The sequence below is a fragment of the Acinonyx jubatus genome, chromosome E2 (assembly GCF_027475565.1).
Source record: "Acinonyx jubatus isolate Ajub_Pintada_27869175 chromosome E2, VMU_Ajub_asm_v1.0, whole genome shotgun sequence".
NCBI classification, from domain to species: Eukaryota; Metazoa; Chordata; class Mammalia; order Carnivora; family Felidae; genus Acinonyx; species Acinonyx jubatus.
This window is the reverse complement of record NC_069396.1, coordinates 46,739,051-46,757,934: the sequence shown is the minus strand read 5'-3', so window position 1 is coordinate 46,757,934 and position 18,884 is coordinate 46,739,051. Positions and strand designations below refer to the sequence as shown.

General features: G+C 54.0%; 1 protein-coding gene across 2 annotated transcripts in view; it reads left to right on the top strand.

Moving 5' to 3' along the window:
• FCGBP (Fc gamma binding protein) overlaps positions 1-15,373 on the top strand; it is a 41,008-nt gene extending 25,635 nt beyond the window's left edge. Inside the window, exons 12-20 of one of the 2 annotated variants that reach the window (XM_027044886.2) lie at positions 988-1,561; positions 1,922-2,538; positions 2,968-3,511; positions 4,533-5,104; positions 5,427-6,000; positions 6,980-7,179; positions 10,163-10,546; positions 14,805-15,073; positions 15,198-15,373. In XM_027044886.2, the coding sequence (XP_026900687.2) occupies positions 988-1,561; positions 1,922-2,538; positions 2,968-3,511; positions 4,533-5,104; positions 5,427-6,000; positions 6,980-7,179; positions 10,163-10,546; positions 14,805-15,073; positions 15,198-15,207 (3,744 nt within the window). In that variant the 3' untranslated portion in view covers positions 15,208-15,373. Of the gene's footprint in view, positions 1-987; positions 1,562-1,921; positions 2,539-2,958; positions 3,512-4,532; positions 5,105-5,426; positions 6,001-6,979; positions 7,180-10,162; positions 10,547-14,804; positions 15,074-15,197 lie in introns of both variants that reach the window. The other variant, XM_053211324.1, reaches the window with a different exon arrangement.
• The last annotated feature ends 3,511 nt before the right edge of the window (positions 15,374-18,884 follow it).

Here is an 18,884-nt window from a genome sequence, read left to right as displayed (position 1 = left end):
AGGATGGTCTTTTGAACCCCCTAATTGGGGAGAGGGGTCCTGCCAGCCACAGTTAGGAGCTGAGGGCTCTCTCTTCACCTAGGCCTGAAACAAATGGACAGCAAAAAGCAACAATAACAACCGCAAACATCAACTCTCTGTGGGGTATTAAAGGAGTCTAGCCCTTTGCTAAGGGTTTTGATGTAGGACTTCAGCATTAGCCTTTTTAGAGACCTAGGCTTGAATCCAGTCTCTCCCTATGAGCCGTGTGATGTTGGGCAAGTGACTTTTCCTGGTGGTCCTCAGTTTCCTCACCTGTGACAGGGGGATCCAATGGCACATGATAAGTGCTCAGCTGAGGGTCTGACCCGGGTAAGAGGCCATGAATGTTTGTGAGGAGGCCCAGAGCCTCCAACGTGGAGTGAAATTCAAGGAGATGAGAAAGAGAGGGGAGGCGGTGGGGGGAGACAGGCCACCCTTCTTGCCCATGGCAATGGAATTGGAGATTAATGGCAGTTCACAGGGAGAGAGAGAGGTATGGAACAGGGTAGGCGCTCAATAAATGATGGTGAGTGTGTCGAAGAGATGTCCAGACACTCGGAGATGCACAGAAAAGAGAAAGAGTACACGCACAGAGATGCAGAGAGAGTCAGTGCACGTGTGAGAGAGACACAGAGAGGGAAGGGAGACCCAGAGAGAACGAGAGATACAGAGTAAGAGAGAAACTCAGAGAAAGAGAGATCCAGAAAGAGAAATAGGTGTAGATGTAGAGAGAGGGAGAGACAACAGAGAGAGAGGAAGGGAGGGAGATGGAGATAGACCCAGAAAAGAAGCAGAGCAGGGTTTTAGCAACGCCCACAACGTCAAGTGACCTACACCCGTGGCTCGTGAGGAAGGCCTTGGCAGCTCCCAGCCACGGCGCCGTGAGGGAGGGAGGCAGGGGGCCAGAGCTGGAGCCTCCCCACCTCCAGTGGCCTCTGTTTGCCTCCTTCCCCCCTCAACCCCCAGGTGAACGGTGTGCTGACAGCGCTGCCTCTCTCTGTGGCCGAAGGGCGGCTCTCAGTGACCCAGGGCGCGTCGAAAGCGGTGCTGGCAGCCGACTTCGGGCTTCGGGTCACCTATGACTGGGACTGGCGAGTGGAGGTGACGCTGCCTAGTAGCTATCACGGCGCCGTGTGTGGGCTCTGCGGGAACATGGACCGCAACCCCAGCAACGACCGGGTCTTCCCGAATGGCACCGTGGCCCCCTCCATACCGGTCTGGGGCGGCAGTTGGCGAGCTCCAGGCTGGGACCCGCTGTGCTGGGATGAGTGTCAGGGGTCCTGTCCAACGTGCTCTGGGGACCAGCTGGAGGAGTACAAGGGCCCTGGCTTCTGTGGGCCCCTGGCCCCTGGCGCGGGAGGCCCCTTTGCTGCCTGCCATGCCCACGTGGCTCCCGACAGCTTCTTCAAGGGCTGCATTCTGGATGTCTGTCTAGGCGGTGGGGCCCATGACATCCTCTGCCAGGCCCTGGCCGCCTATGCTGCTGCCTGCCAGGCCGCCGGGATAGTCATTAAGGACTGGAGGGAGCAGGCCGGCTGTGGTGAGTGTCCGGGGGACCAAAGCAGGAGCTGAGGGGGGAGGGGGTCCCAGTCTTTCTGGATCTTTGTGTCTGTTTCTCTCTTTCTCTGTTTTTGCCTCTCAGTCTCTTGGCGCTTATCTCTGTGTCTCCTTTGATTGTCTCTCTGTCTCTCCGTTTCTCATGCCGTCTCTCCTGGTCTCCGTTTGAGTCTAACTCTGTGTCCCTCTCTCTGTCTGTCGGTGCCTCTTGCTGTTTCTCTCAGTCCCTCCGTCTGTCCCTCTTTGTCTCTCTCTGCCTGTGTCTCCTCCCCTTCCTCTGACCCCACCCCCGACAGCATTTTCTCTCTTTCTCTCCCTCCCACCCCTCCACCCACTCCTCCAGAGATGTCCTGCCCCGAGAACAGCCACTACGAGCTCTGTGGCCCACCCTGCCCAGCCAGCTGCCCGTCCCCCGCACCCCCCACGACCCCAACGCCATGTGAGGGCCCCTGTGCCGAAGGCTGCCAGTGTGATCCGGGCTTCGTGTTGAGTGCGGACCGTTGCGTTCCCCTGGACGGTGGCTGTGGCTGCTGGGCCAACGGCACCTACCATGAAGCTGGCAGTGAGTTCTGGGCCGATGCCACCTGCTCCCAGAGGTGCCACTGCGGGCCTGGGGGTGGCTCATTGGTCTGCAAGCCTGCCAAGTGTGGGCCGGGTGAAGAATGTGCCCTGCTGCCCTCTGGCCAGCACGGCTGCCACCCTGTCAGCACAGCTGAGTGTCAGGCCTGGGGTGACCCCCATTACATCACCCTGGATGGGCACCGATTCGACTTCCAAGGCACCTGCGAGTACCTGCTGAGTGCGCCTTGCTCTGCACCACCCAAGGGTGTCGAGAACTTCACGGTCACTGTAGTCAATGAGCACCGGGGCAGCCAGGCCGTCAGCTACACTCGCAGCGTCACCCTGCACATGTACAACCACAGACTGACCCTCAGTGCCCGCTGGCCCCGACAGCTGCAGGTGAGGGGTCTGGGGCCAGAGACCAGCCCTGGGGTTGTCTGGGACAGTTAGGGGTCTGCCATTCCCCTGATTACCTTTCACAGGTTAGTGGGACGTGATGGGGGGAGGGGGTTCAGAGTATAGGCCTTGGAGCAGCAGGTCTTCCCCATTTAAACTAATAAAATTAGTTTATTCTTTTAGTTTAACCTTAGTTTATTCCACTATAAAATGGGTCTAATAGTAGTACCTGCCTCAGAGGGTCCTGTGAGGAGGCAGTGGCATCGTGTCTATAGAGGCTCCTCCTCCTCCTCCTCCCATCCTTATTATCACACAGTGTAGATCACATGCTCAGGGTTCCACCCCATTCCCCACCCCCCGTAGGTAGTGGAGTCAAACTTCGAACCTGTGCCCGCGCCGTTCACGACCCCCACCCCTACCCGGTACCCACAGGTGGACGGCGAGCTCGTAGCACTGCCCTACCAGCTGGACTCGCGCCTGCGCGCTTACCTGAGTGGCGCCGACGTGGTGGTGACCGCCGCCACCGGGCTCTCTCTGGCTTTCGACGGGAACAGCTTCGTGCGCCTGCGCGTGCCGGCGGCGTACGCGGGCGCCCTTTGTGGCCTGTGCGGGAACTACAACCGGGACCCAGCCGACGACCTGCAGGCTGTGGGCGGGAACCCCGCAGGCTGGCAGGTGGGCGGTGCCGAGGGCTGCGGGGAGTGCGTGCCCGGGCCGTGCCCGCCCCAGTGCACGCCCGAGCAGCAGGAGCCCTTCGGCGGCCCGGACGCTTGCGGCGTGATCTCGGCCCCCGACGGTCCGTTGGCTCCCTGCCACCGCCTCTTGCCACCGGAGCACTACTTCAAGGCCTGCTTGCTGGATGCCTGCCAAGCCCAGGGCCATCCGGGAGGCCTCTGCCCTGCCGTGGAGGCCTACGTGGCAGCCTGCCAGGCCGCGGGGGCCACGCTCGGCGAGTGGAGGCGGCCGGATTTCTGTCGTGAGTACTGATCCATGCGTGGTCCACACAGTGGGCGTCTTCCTGCCTGCCCTCTTCACAAGGCTCTCAGACAAGAGGCTTCTCCTCCGTGGGTCCTGTCAAAAGCACACCGTGGCATTTACCCACGGAAATGCACCAGGTCACATACTGCAATGGCAGACACTCAGGCACACCTGGTCAGAAACCCTAGGTGCTGGATCCTCTCCGGGATTCGTGTGCTCAGATATCCTAGTCAGATAGACTGGGGTGGTTGACCCTGTCACAGCTATTCAGCGAGGTGCCCTTGGTCAGAGAGACCTAGAGAGTTACACCTGGTCAGATGCATCTACACTGTTTCAAACACTGAAATCCACAAGGTCAGATAGAATTGGTCTGACAACCTCAGCCAGGGACCCTTCCGGTTAGAGACACTCGGGCAGATATTCCCAGGTAGAATCGTGACCCTGACAGAGCCCCAGGTAGATATCCACAGGCTCACGGTCAGAGAGTCCAGGGCAATTCCCCCCTCAGGCACATTTGGTCAGATTTATCCTGTCAGCTTCACCCAATCAGATATATGTGGTCAGAGTCACACTGACACCAACCTTGTCCTCTGAGACACTCCATCAGAGGCTCCAGGCCAGACATCCACAGTCAGGTGTATTCGCACCAGAGATACGGGACACATTTGGTTCCGTAGCCCGGTCAGAGCCACCCCCCAAGATACCCACACGTTTGGTTCCAATCCCGCATATCTTGGTCAGATGTAGGTGGTCAAATTCACTTCATCTATAGAAATTTTTGATCAGGCCGATCCACGACGTGGTCAGAGAGACTTGGTCTCCATGTCCCCACACCGAATCCCCCAGTTAGATGTACTGGATCAGACACTCTCCTCAGATCCCTGGATGGATTCGCTCATGAAATATTCTCAGGCAGAACATGCAGATTCCCCTGGGCCGGTTCTCCCACTCTGTCACCCTCCCTCCCCCCCGGGCCCCTCCCTCTGCCCGCCGGGCTCATTCCCCTTTTGTCCCCACAGCCCTCCAGTGCCCTCCCCACAGCCACTACAAGCTCTGCGGTGACTCCTGCCCTGTGAGCTGCCCAAGCCTCTCTGTGCCCGACGGCTGCGTGCACACCTGCCGGGAGGGCTGCGTCTGTGATGCCGGCTTCGTGCTCAGCGGTGACACCTGTGTGCCTGTGGGCCAGTGCGGATGCCTCCACGAGGGACGCTACTACCCTCTGGGCGAGTCCTTCTACCCAGGCCCTGAGTGTGAGCGGCGCTGCGAGTGCGGGCCGGGTGGCCAAGTCACTTGCCAGCAGGGTGCGGCCTGCGGACCCTATGAGGAGTGCCGAGTGGAGGACGGTGTCCAGGCCTGTCACCCTACAGGCTGTGGCCGCTGCCTGGCCAACGGGGGCATCCACTATGTCACCCTTGATGGGCGTGTCTATGACCTGCACGGCTCCTGCTCCTACATCTTGGCCCAAGTCTGCCGCCCACAGCCTGGGGACGAGGACTTTGTCATTGTGCTTGAGAAGAACTCGGCTGGAGATCCCCAACAGCTGGTGGTTACTGTGGCTGGCCAGGTGGTGGTACTGGCATGGGGGCCGAGGGTGAGTAAGCGGACGTGGCCTTACCCTGGGGGTCTGAAGGGGACGTGGCCCTGCTCTGGGGAGGGGGGGCGGGGAGGCAGGTTCTGAGTGGGACAGGGCCCACCCTGAGGGCTTGAGAGAGATATGACCCCAGTCCAAGGGGACTAAGGGTGACACAGATCTGGAGGTCTGAAGGTGACACAGTCCCACCCTTGGGCAGTCCAAGGACATGGTACAACCCCAAAGCGCCTGAGAGGGACATAGCTCCACGCCAGGAGTCTGAGGGGTCTGTCTCACCTGTGGTACTGTGAGTCCCTGACCCCTCCGTGGCCTTTCCACCCAGGTCACCGTGGATGGCGAGGCTGTGGCCCTGCCTGTGGCTGTAGGTCGTGTGCGGGTGACCGCCGAGGGCCGGAACATGGTTCTGCAGACAACCAAGGGACTGCGGCTTCTCTTTGACGGCGATGCCCATGTCCTCATATCTATCCCCAGCCCCTTCCATGGCCGGCTCTGTGGCCTCTGTGGGAACTTCAACGGCAACTGGAGCGACGACTTTGTCCTGCCCAGTGGCGCCGTGGCCCCCAGCGTGGACGCCTTTGGAGCCGGGTGGCGGGCGCCCAGCTCCTCCCAGGGCTGTGGCGAGGGCTGTGGGCCGGGCGGCTGCCCCGTGTGCTCAGCGGAGGAGACGGCGCCCTATGAGAACATCCAGGCCTGCGGTCGGGTCCGGGACCCCCAGGGCCCTTTTGCGGGCTGCCACGCGGTGCTGAACCCCTCTGAGTACTTCCGCCAGTGCGTGTACGACCTGTGTGTCCACAAAGGCAACACCACCTTCCTCTGCCGCAGCCTGGCCGCTTACACGGCGGACTGCCAGGCGTCCGGTGGGGCCGTGAAACCCTGGAGGACAGACAGCTTCTGCCGTAAGTGTCCAGGGGGGCCCCTCGGAAGACTCCAGACCAGGCTCAGGGACTCCTCCTGACCTGCTCCTGTCCTGTCTGCCTCTCAGGAGCAGTGCCTCCCTCTTGAAGCATGTCCCTCCCACACCCCCCGCCCCCAGCTTCTCCCACAGCACTCCCTGTCTGCTCCTTCCCCAGCCCCCTCACACACACACCCCCCCCCCCCCGCCCCGCTGACTCTTTCTCAGGCTCCCTGCAGGGGCCCACGCTCCTGAAACCATAGACAGAGCTCTTTCTCAGGACTCATCCTGAACCCTTTCTGTGGGGCCCTGGGAGGGGTGGTCAGACAGACCAGTAGCTCACATAATACAGCCTGAGTCTGTGACTCACCTGGGCCCCCCAGGATGGGGGTACATTTCCTTCAAACTCCCAGGGCAGGGCTGTGTCTCCTTTATTCTCCGCAGGAAAGCACCCATATCGGGGGCTGTCATCCACCCCTGTGGCCTTAGATTTGTCCTCAGTGCTGACAGGGGACACTGTCTTCAGCCCTGACCTCTCTCCTGACTGCCAGCCTCGGGGGTCCAGTGGTTTCCTGGACACTTTCCCCTGGGTGTCCTTCGGGTCCCTCACACCTGCTGTGTTCCCATATGACATCAGCATCTCACCCCAAACTTGACCCTCCGATTCTCTGACCCCAAGTCTGCATCTCCGGACAGCCGCACCATCCATCGATTGCTCAGGCAGAGCCCAGGGGGGTCCTCACAACTCCCTGTTTTGGCCTCATCCGGGCCCTGACCTTTCTGTCCACGCCTCCCCCTGCAGCCCTGATCACACACTGCACTGGGACTATCTTTTTCACTGATATGAGCTCCATGGGGCAGGGCTTGAGACTGTCTTCATAGCTGGTGTCCCCAGCATGCCAGCCCAGACCCGGTATGTGGGATGCCAAGGGCAGGGCCCGACACCCACAGGCCTGACCCTGCCCTCTCTCCTCCCTCCGCAGCGCTCCAATGCCCTGCCCACAGCCACTACTCCACCTGCACTCGCTCCTGCCAGGGCTCCTGTGCCGCTCTCTCTGGCCTCACGGGCTGCACCAGCCGCTGTTTTGAGGGCTGCGAGTGTGACGACCGCTTCCTGCTCTCACAGGGCACCTGCGTCCCCGTGCAGGACTGCGGCTGCACCCATGACGGCCACTACTTGCCGGTGAGCCCGGGCTGGAGGTGGGCAGGGAGGGTAGAGGAGCCCGAGGGAGACTCAGAGCTTCTCTGCCGACCCCCTCAAGGATGGGGACAGAGGAGCCACCTCCATTTCCCAGTGGGGTGACTCAATGCTGGTAAAGTGTCTTAGTTTCCTGAGGCTGCTGAGACAAAGGACCGCAAGCAACCTTGGTGGCTTCAAACCAGGGAAATTTTCTCTCTCACAGTTCTGGAGGCCAGCGTCAGAAATCAGGGTCACTGGGGCAAAATCGAGGTGCGGGCAGGACAGCACTCCCTCCAGAGGCCCCAGGAGAGAATCCACTCCTTTCCTCCCCCCATTTTTGGTGGCTGCAGGCATTTCTTGTCTTGTGGCCACCTGACCCCAATTTCTGCCTCTGTGTCCCATTTCCCCTCCTCCTTGTGTGTGTCACAAAACCTCCCTCTTATAAGGATACATGTGATTGCATTTAAGGCCCACCCAGGTAACCCAGGGCAGTCTCTCCATCTCAAGATCCTTAATTTCTCACATCTGCAAACACCCCTTTTTTCACGTAAGGTAACATTGACTGGTCCCAGGAATTGAGACCTGTTATATTTGGGGGGCTGTTACCCCACCTCCTACAGTCCCCTCATCTGAGCCTTTCTTCATCTAGAACACAGGGTTAATCATCATCCATGCACCATGGGTATCTGAGGATCCGGTGTCATTGTGCCTGAAAGGTCCCTGCCGGGCACTGGGCCTCAGCCTCCACCTTCATCATACGGTACAAATGCCAGCAACATACACATGGTGCAGCAGGTAGTGAGGCTGGCAATCGTTTCATGATAGAAGTTGAAAATTTGATTAATTTTTGTGCTTGATGTTTCCTGAGCTCTTGCTGTGCACCAAGTTTGTAACAGATATTAATTCATTGAATGATCCTTTTTTTTTAATATTTATTTTTGAGAACAGAGAGAGCAAGCACAAGCAGGGGAAGGGCAGAGGCAGTGGGGGGGTTGGGCAGAGGATCCGAAGCAGGCTCTGCGCTCACAGCACAGAGCCCGATGCGGGGCTCAAACCCACAAACCGTGAGATCATGACCTGAGCCGAAATCAGACGCTTAACCAACTGAGCCCCCCAGGCGCCCTGAATTCATTTAATGATCTTATGCACCAGGCACTATTGCAACAAAGAGAAGTCAGCCCAAGGCTGTCCGTTAGCAAGCAGGGGTGCTGGGATTGACACCCCAGCAGCCTGGACCCACCTTCTGAACTACCAGGCACCCTACCCCCTCACAAGCCTATTTACCAAATAAAGGAAAGATGAATGACCACATTCCATACTCCCTCATCCCCATTTTATTAATGGCGGTAAGATAGGCTAGAAGGCCTGGAAGTTCAAGCCTTCTGGGGAAGGACATGCCAAACTTCTCCTTCCTCCAGGTCTCACTGCTTCCAGGAAGCCCTCCCTGATCCCCTAGGCTGGGTTACCCCTGTGCTTCCCCCATCCCAGCCCTGACAGCTCTGCCTGTGCCAGGTTTCCTGGATTTGTGAGTCTGGCATTCACCAGAGAAGTCTGGGCTGGGGAGCCATCCGTAGAGAGATGGTATTTATCTCTTTTGTTACATCTGTTCTTTTAATGTTTTCAGACATTTATTTATTTATTTATTTAATTTATTTGAGAGAGTGTGCAAGTGAGCAAGGGATGGAGAGAGAGAGAAGGGAGAATCCCAGGAGGGGCAGAGAGTTGGAGAGAGAGAGAGACAGAGAGAGAGAGAGAGAGAGAGAGAGAGCGAGAAGCCTGGCTCACCCAGGGCTCATGTTTTACCCAAAGCAGGGCTCAAGCTCACCTGAAGTGGGGCACGAGCTCACCCGATGTGAGACTCGAACTCATGAACTGTGAGCCAAAGTCAGATGCTTAACGACTGAGCCACCCAGACTTTTATTTTTAAAGAATCCAAACTTAAGAAAACTTGCAAGAATCGTACAAAGCACTCCCAGATACCTGTCGTTTAAGTTTCTTGTTGACCTTTTGACACGTTTGCTTTCGCAACCTCTCTGTGTAAGTTTATACGCACATTTCTTCTGAAGCATTTGAGAGTATGATGCTGACCCAGTGTCCCTTCGCCCCTAAGTACTTTAGCATGCACTCCCCAAGACGGAAGTTCATTTACAGGGTTATGATGAGATTAACTTCCAAATCAGGAAATGAACACTGATTCAATACTCTAAAAGGTTGTATTTGAACTTTACTGGTTGTCCTCATAATGTCCTCTACAACGACTACCTGCTCCCCTGCGCCAGAGTCCAAATGAGGAACAGACGTTGCTTTTGGTTTTTATGAGATCTGATAAGGTCATCAGGTAGTGAACATAGAGAAGGTGGGTCAGCTGAGAGCCAGCTGGAGTACAGTGGCATCAGCTGGGATCATTGTCTCTCTCCCATGGGGTCTCATCCTCTAGCAGACTAGCCCATGCTTATTCCTATGGTGGCTGGGCAGGGTTCCAAGAAAGAGAGAGAGAAAGCTGTAAGGTCCCTGAGGTGCAAGCTTGAATTTGGTACAAGCATTGCTTCTGCTGCATTATAATAACCAAAGTATAGTTGTAAGGTGAGCCCAGATTCGTGGGGGAAGGGGAAGTAAACTTCATCTCTTGTCTTTTTATTTATTTATTTATTTATTTATTTATTTATTTTTGTGAGTGAGAGAGAGAAAGAGAGCATGAGTGGGAGAGGGGCAGAGAGAGAGGGAGACCCAGAATCTGAAGCAGGGTCCAGGCTCTGAGCTGTCAGCACAGAGCCCGATGTGGGGCTTGAACTCACGAACTGTGAGATCATGACCTGGGCTGAAGTCAGACATTTAACTGACAGAGCCACCCAGGCGCCCCGTAAATTTCATCTCTTAAAGGAAGTTGCTGCAAAATCATTCTGTGTAGGTCCAGAGGGCTGGAGGATTGTGTTGGAGGTTCCGATCCATCACACCGCGGTAACCTGGCCCCTCTCTCTGTGCACAGGTGAACTCCTCACTGCTGAGCTCAGACTGCAGCAAGCGCTGTTCCTGCTCCTCAAGCACCGGCCTGACGTGCCAGGCAGCCAGCTGCCCACCAGGCCGCATATGTGAAGTCCAGGCTGAGGCCCGGGACTGCTGGGTCCCCCAAGGTCTCTGTTCCCTCTTGGTGGGTTCCAACCTCACCACCTTTGATGGGCTCCGCAGAGCAGTCACCTCCCCTGGCATCTATGACATGTCTTACCGCTGCCCGGGACTACAGAAAACCATCCCCTGGTACCGTGTGGTCGCTGATGTCCAGATTTGCCGTGGCGGAGTTGAAGCTGTGGGCCAGGCTCACATCTTCTTCCAGGATGGGCTCGTGACTGTGAGCCCAAAGAAGGGCGTGTGGGTAAGCCGGGGCATGAGGGGGCGGGGGACTGTCTCCCCTGGGTTTTTGTTCTTCCTGTTGCAGTGTCCCCACAGTCCTGGCTGCCCATCTGTCTTGCATTTTCTTTGTCCAGATCTCGCAGTTTAGTCTCTGGATTTGTGTTGGTCTCGGTATTTCAAACCTAGTCCCTCTGTTCTGGCTGAGTTCTCGAGGAGCAAAAACACGCTCAAGCGAATTAGCAGTTTTGATAATAGCGTTCATTGAAACTCTATTGGTCGCAAGTAACAGAAAATGAATTCAGATTGCCTTGTGCAAAAAGGAATTTACTAGCCCACATAACTAGAAAATCCAGGGAGAGAGCCTCAGGAGTGGCTGGATCCAGGTGCCCTGGCAGTATTATCTGGATTTATGCCTCTGTCTTTTAGATTTGCTGTTCACCGAATCCATTTCATTCTCTGTGGTTCCTCACAACATACCCACAAGACAGGGACTGCTATTATCGACATTTAACACAGAGGATAAACAAGGGCCGAAGAAGGTGAAATCATTTATTTAAGTAATTCAGACAGTGCCTGGGATCCCACCACCTTTGAACCCATCAGCACCAGGCTCTGTTCCCAACGACTTTTTTTTTTTTTTTTTTTGTAATTTTTGGGACAGAGAGAGACAGAGCATGAACGGGGGAGGGGCAGAGAGAGAGGGAGACACAGAATCGGAAACAGGCTCCAGGCTCCGAGCCATCAGCCCAGAGCCTGACGCGGGGCTTGAACTCACGGACCGCGAGATCGTGACCTGGCTGAAGTCAGACGCTTAACCGACTGCGCCACCCAGGCACCCCTGTTCCCAACGACTTTGATGGGAACAAGATGCTAGTGGTAACCGTGGCTACAAGGGACCAAGATGGTTTCCAGGTGCTCAGTGGGAACTTGCTCTGGACTCTGACAAAACTGGGCCACTGATCCTTCCCTCACCTGCCCTTCTTGTTGCTCTTCGGGACCCCCTCAGGCCTGTCATTGTTTGCCTCCAGGAGTCTGCTCCAGCCCCGTTGCCCCCTCCCTTCTGCCCCTTGACTTCCTCTCACTTAGAGCTGCCTTGCATTTACCAAACTCCATAGCTCTCACGACACCAATTTCAAATTTCTGAGAGAGGATGTTTGGCCAAACAGAGCTGATGCCGACTTACGGTCTAATCATTCATGGCCCACGTGACAGAGACCCCGACCCAAGCACGGATGTCAGGCCACACTAAAGTCCCTAGAGGAGCACGTCCCTATTTCCATGACCTGTTTGTTGATTGCAGAGACATCCACTGGGGTTCTCTGGATTCAGGGGAGAGATACAGCCATGATCCATGCACGCCTCCCTCAGTGGATGGTCTGTGTCCTCCCACCAACACACGGAGATGGTCCAAGACTCAGCCCTGCTGGAAGCAGGGAGGCTTGAGTTCTCTCTTTAGGGTAATCAGGGCCAATTATTCCTTTTCTCTGGCCATCTGCCTGATCCATTATTCAGGTTAACAGACACCTACCCTTGACCTTCCCTTGCTCCTCTATCAAGAAACAGTTCTCTATATGGCAGACAGATGCTCTAGAAATGTGAATCAGATCAGGGGTAGAACTCTACGGTGGCTTCCCAGAGCAGCATTCCAAACTCAAGCCACCTGCCTTCCTTGGCCTACAAGGCTTTGTGTGATCTGACTCCTGCTGGCCTCCAGCCCCACTTCCTGTAATTCCTTCCCTCATTAGCCATGCTAATGATTGGCCACACTGGCCTTTCTGCTATTTGTACAGCAGACCAAGCTTGTTCCCACCTTGGGACTTCACATTGGCTATTCCCGCTGCTACAGGGCTCTTTGCCCAGATTGCATGCATTGACTCCTCTCACCCTCCAGGTCTCAGTTCCAGTACTCCTTCTACAGTAAGGCCTTTTCTGACCAGCTACAGAAGCTCTCCCTCTCCATCCCAGTCTCAATGCTATTACCCTCTCTTACTTCCTTCAACATACTTCTCGATATCTGAAGTTATCCATTATTTGTGTTTATTGCCTTTCTCCATCACTAGAATATAATCCACAGGTGGACAATGGTCCCATCTGTCTTGATCACCACTTTGTCCCCAGCAGATGATTCCCAGGAAAAATTTGATTTTGTGAATACATTCAGCCCTGTTCCCTCTACAACAGGCTAGGTGCCAAGTGACACAGATGTTCTTTCCTATCTTCTAGCCATCCATCCATGCATCCATCCACACATCCATCCATCCATCCATCCATCCATCCACACATCCATCCATCCATCCATCCACACATCCATCCATCCACCCACCCATCCACCCATCCATCCATCCATCCATCCACACATCCATCCATCCATCCATCCATCCACACATCCATCCATCCATCCATCCATCCATCCATCCATCCACACATCCATCCATCCACCCACCCATCCATCCATCCATCCATCCACACATCCATCTATCCATCCATCCATCCATCCATCCACACATCCATCCATCCATCCATCCATCCATCCATCCATCCACACATCCATCCATCCACCCACCCATCCATCCATCCATCCATCCATCCATCCATCTATGCATCCATCCATCCACACATCCATCCATCCACCCACCCATCCATCCATCCATCCATCCACACATCCATCCATCCATCCATCCATCCATCCACACATCCATCCATCCATCCATCCATCCATCCATCCATCCACACATCCATCCATCCACCCACCCATCCATCCATCCATCCATCCATCCATCCATCCATCTATGCATCCATCCATCCACACATCCATCCATCCATCCACACATCCATCCATCCATCCACACATCCATCCATCCATCCACACATCCATCCATCCATCCACACATCCATCCATCCACACATCCATCCATCCACCCACCCATCCACCCATCCATCCATCCATCCATCCACACATCCATCCATCCATCCATCCATCCACACATCCATCCATCCATCCATCCATCCATCCATCCATCCACACATCCATCCATCCACCCACCCATCCATCCATCCATCCATCCACACATCCATCCATCCATCCATCCATCCATCCATCCACACATCCATCCATCCATCCATCCATCCATCCATCCATCCACACATCCATCCATCCACCCACCCATCCATCCATCCATCCATCCATCCATCCATCCATCTATGCATCCATCCATCCACACATCCATCCATCCACCCACCCATCCATCCATCCATCCATCCACACATCCATCCATCCATCCATCCATCCATCCACACATCCATCCATCCATCCATCCATCCATCCATCCATCCACACATCCATCCATCCACCCACCCATCCATCCATCCATCCATCCATCCATCCATCCATCTATGCATCCATCCATCCACACATCCATCCATCCATCCACACATCCATCCATCCATCCACACATCCATCCATCCATCCACACATCCATCCATCCATCCACACATCCATCCATCCACACATCCATCCATCCACACATCCATCCATCCACACATTCATCCATCCATCCATCCATCCATCCATCCACACATCCATCCATCCACACATCCATCCATCCAGGTATATCTACCTATCTTTCCAATCATCTGCCAGAGGAAGACCCAGACCCAAAACATTTAGAAAAAAAGAACTTTTCTTTCAAAGAAGGTTTTCCAGAGAGTCTCACTTTATAAGGATTAACTCATCGGTGAAAAGAGACAACAGTTATTTAAAGGAAAAACCCAGATAGGGTTACCAAGGTTACTGAGTCCACAGCTTATGATAGAGAAACAGGACTTTTCTCACATAACTGTGATACTTTCCAGGTCGTTACTTGTCTTTAGACATCAGCATTGAAAAATTAAGTCATGCAATTGCTTTTGTTAGAGAACCAATAACTTACAGGACATGCTTAAAGCTTCTTTTATTTTGAAAAGTAGAACAGGATGATGCTGGGGTTTGATCATGTATTTATCTGTCTGGTATAAAGTGCTCCCCACCATCCTGGCTGCCCTTAGAATGCTTTGTGCATGACCATTTATCCACTGATGCGTCTCTTTGTCCATCTGTCCTCTGTCCTTTGAACCTCTGCCCAAATCCCCAGCTAGCTGTGTATACATCTCTCCATTCAGTGCATCCATCCACATCTTCATCGCTTTCAGCACCTGTGTCTCTTTTTTTGCTCCTTGAACTTCTTGTCTTGCTTGGAGTCTCCATCCTGGTAACACTCTGTGTTTTCCTCAACCACCACCAGGTCAACGGTCTCCAAGTGGCTCTCCCAGCTGAGGTATTAACATCTGTGTCCGTGCGTCAGAACCCCGATGGCTCTGTGCTAGTCCAGCAGAAGGCAGGGGTCCAGGTGTGGCTTGGCACCAACGGGCAGCTGGCCGTGATGGTCAGCAGTGACCATGCTGGGAAGCTGTGTGGGGCCTGCGGAAACTTTGACGGGGACCAGTCCAATGATGGGCATGACTCCCAGAAGGCGACATTGGAGAGCTGGAGAGCGCAGGACTTCTCTGCATGGTGAGGGATGTAGCATGGAAGCCAGGCCGCTTGGGGCAGGGGCGCTGGGGCCCTCATGGGAAGCAGAAGGTCGGGGTAGGTGCTCAGTCTGCAAGAGGAAGTGCTAAGAGTCTGTCTTTTACAGTCACAGCTGATCAGCCATCCACCAGGAATGAGGACTTCAGGACCTGACCCTCCTGGAGACCGAAATAATTGGAGAGTGCACAGTGTCCCTGTGTGCCCCTACCCGATTCTACCCCTTTGATGAGCCACTGAGGCCAACTGTGAAAGCACTGAATAAATATCTTGGGCTAAACTGCATGCTGATGTGTGTGTCTTATGCCTTCTCCTCCATGACTCTCCTTCTTGCACAGCAGCTGTCAGATGCCTGGGGCATCTGGCACACAATGAATATTTATTGGGGGGTGAAAGGATGGGTGGATGGATGGATGGGTGGATGGGTGAAAAGGAGGGGGAAGGGAGGGAGGGAGGAAGGGGACATGAATGGGTGAATGAGGGGTGGAGAAATGGGAAGAGGAGGAAATGGATGATTAAAAGAGTGGATGAAGAGAAGATGAAAAATTGGATGGAGGGAAGGGTCAAAAAGGGAGAGGGGCTCCTGGGAGGCTCAATCAGTTAAGCGTCCGACTTCAGCTCAGGTCATGATCTCGTGGTCTGTGAGTTCAAGCCCCGCATCAGGCTCTGTGCTGACAGCTTGGAGCCTGGAGCCTGCTTTGGATTTTGTGTTTCCCTCTCTTTCTGAGCCTCCCCTGTTTGCTCTCTATCTCTCTCTGTCTCTCAAAAATATAAAACATTTAAAAAAATTTTTTAATAAAATAGGTCCACCTTGGAAAAGTGTGTCTGTTTCTTTCAAAGGTAAGCATACTCTTACAATAGGACTCAGTCACTTGACTCCTAGAACTCTTTACCAAAAAAAAAAAAAAAAAAAAGAAAGCATATTTCCACACAAATATCTGTACATGAATGTACCTAGCAGCATTATTCATAATAACCAAAAACTGGAAACAACTCAAATGCCCATCATTGTGTGATTCCATCTGTAGGAAATGGGAAGACGGAAGTATTCTGAAACTAGGTCAGGTGATGGCTGTACAATTACATAAATTTCCTAAAATTCACTGAACCATACATATACTTATGGATTTTATGATATATAAATTATGCTTTGACATATCATTTAAAAATTAACATGTTGCCGATACTACTAATAGGGAAAATAAGAAAATGGGAGGGGCATCTGGGTGGCTCAGTTAGTTAAGCATCAGTCTCTATGATCTCGGCTCAGGTCGTGATCTCACGATTTGTGGGTTCCAGCCCCACGTCAGGCGGTGCCCTGACAGTGCGGAGCCTGCTTGGGATTCTGTCTTCCTCTCTCTCTGCCCTCCCCCAGTCATGCTCGCACGCTCTCTCTCTCTCCCTCTCCCTCAAAAACAAATATTTAAAAAAAGAAAAAGAGAAAGAAAGAAAGAAGGAAGGAAGGAAGGAAGGAAGGAAAGAAAGAAAGAAAAAGAAAAAATGGGAGAATGAATGGATTCAGGGCACGCGGTAGGATTCGCTGGGCAGTATTAGGGCCCACTTGGGTTTGTCATCATGAATCCAAAGTGAGACCAGCCAGAGTGAGTGCGGGTTTTTCTCTATCCACATTCAGCTGCCAGGATGCGAGTGCAGAGGAGAGAGAGGGTAGACTCAGTTGGGTAAAAAAAAAAAAAAGAAACAAGTACAAAGCGTGAGGGTACGAGCCACGGAGCAGTAGTAAGGATGGACGAGGAATCATCCTGGGCGGTGGGAATGGTGTGATCATGAAGGGGGTGAGGGACAGGGAAGAGGTTAGTTTAACGGATTGATGGCTGAAGGGTCATTGGCACAGTAGTTTTAGAGGGCGTGAGTTGGAGAGACCTGACGCGATGGGCAGACGCTGAGACGCACGGAACTAGATTCTGAAGGGGCTGCGGTTTGGGCGGGGGCATTGCTCTCTGGGGAGGGGTCTTTCTCCCCCACCGGGCTAGGACCTCTGGGCTGCCACAGTCACCACTGTGTCCCCACCCCACCTGGGGTGTGAGCATGGGAAGGAAGGGTTGGGTGGAGGACAAGATCACTAGAGGAGAGAAGGTCAAGGCACTGAGGGGCCAGAACAGTTGAAATCACCAAGAATCACGGTAAGAGGAGCCTGAGTGACAGCAGGCCCGGAGCGAAAATTACGAGGTGAGCCGCGGTGACTTTGGAGAACAGGCAACAGGAATGGGAGCCGGGGCTACAGTGTGAGTGCACAGACTTCAGTCAGAGGCTTAGGGAGGAGGCAGAGAGGACACGGTAGGAAGATGCAGAGGAGAGTTTATTCTGGAGTTCTGGGAGCTAGGCAATGAGGAGCTAGGAGGGTCTCACCCCATCTGCAGGCCTGGTGGCTTGAGGGCTGAGTTGAAGAAAAACAGCCCCTTCCTGGAAGGGCTGGACGGAAGGCATGCCTTCCGGGCAGAACTGTGTTGCGGTCAGAGCAGGAAGCTAAAAGGTAGGTTCAGAGGGAGTTGGGCATAGGAGAAAACTGCGGAAAGCCCTCGGTGCTCCCCGCTTCTCAGCCCCGGGTGTTCTGTACTGTCCCCATCCTGGCCCCGACCACTCTGGGCTGACACTGTCAGGGCACCTGCCTGCTCCAAGCGGGCGGGGCCTGGGACTCTTTCAGCCACCACTGTGTCCCCGGCACCAGACCAGAAGGCGCCCACTGACTACTCACCGGTATTGCCAATTTCAGGTCTGCGGAGCAAGCTGGCAGGTGAAACGCCTCAGAGCCAGGAGATGGTGCCAGGATTCCAGAAAATAGGGCTGGCAACCCTAAATCTGCCCTGTCCTCTCAGTATTTTCGTCCTTTAAAAAAAGATCCTGTTAATTGGAAGGGAAATAGTAAAAATCCATAAGAAGTAGGTGACATGATCCCCAACTGGAGCCATCTGATTATTACACAGCCTCCAGAAATCCCGAATGAACTCAGCAGATTCTCCATCTTAATATTTAAACAGACTTTCGGAAATGCTTCTGTGTGGCTGGAACACCCCGCACATAGAACGCAAAACAGCATGGGTTTTTTCATTCACTTGGTAACATTTACTGAGGACCTTCTCTGTGCCAGGCCCAGTTGTAGGCACAGAGCGATACAGCAATGAATGGAACAGACCGGTGCATTCTCCTGCAGGTTTTTAGTAATTTCTCATAGTAGCACTTGTTTGGCTTTGCGGGATGAATATTAACATCATTAAATTACAAAGCACAAAATTCCCCCACGCTTAAGTAGACTCTGCTCACTCCTCACTCCTTCCTCTGCCTACACCCTGACCTTATCTATCCTCATCTGCTGCCTGATCCACTGCCTTAGGCCCCTCCTTGGTCTTCCTGCTCTCATGGCTACTTCCACACTGTTTCCCACATGCACGGTGATCCCCTGTCAGATCACATCCCTTCTCCGTTCAGGAAACTTCCATAGCTCCATCTCACTCTGAGTAAAGGGCAAAGTCCTCCTCATGGCACAGAAGGCCCAGCGCAACTTCCCATGTTACCTCCCTGCTCTCCTCCTCTTCCACTTTCCCTGCTAACTCTGCCCCAATCACACCCCTCTCTGCATCTCCAACCCTCCATGCCCTTCCTGCCTCAGGGCCTTTGCACCTATTAATCCTCTCTACCTAGAATTCTTTTCCCCCACGTAGGTGCATGCCTCACTCCTCACCTTTAAGCTCTTTGCTCAAATCACCTGATGCATTCCTTGACCACTGATTAAGAAATGTCACCGCCCCCCCCCAGTTCTATTTTCCTTCCCTTCTGTTAT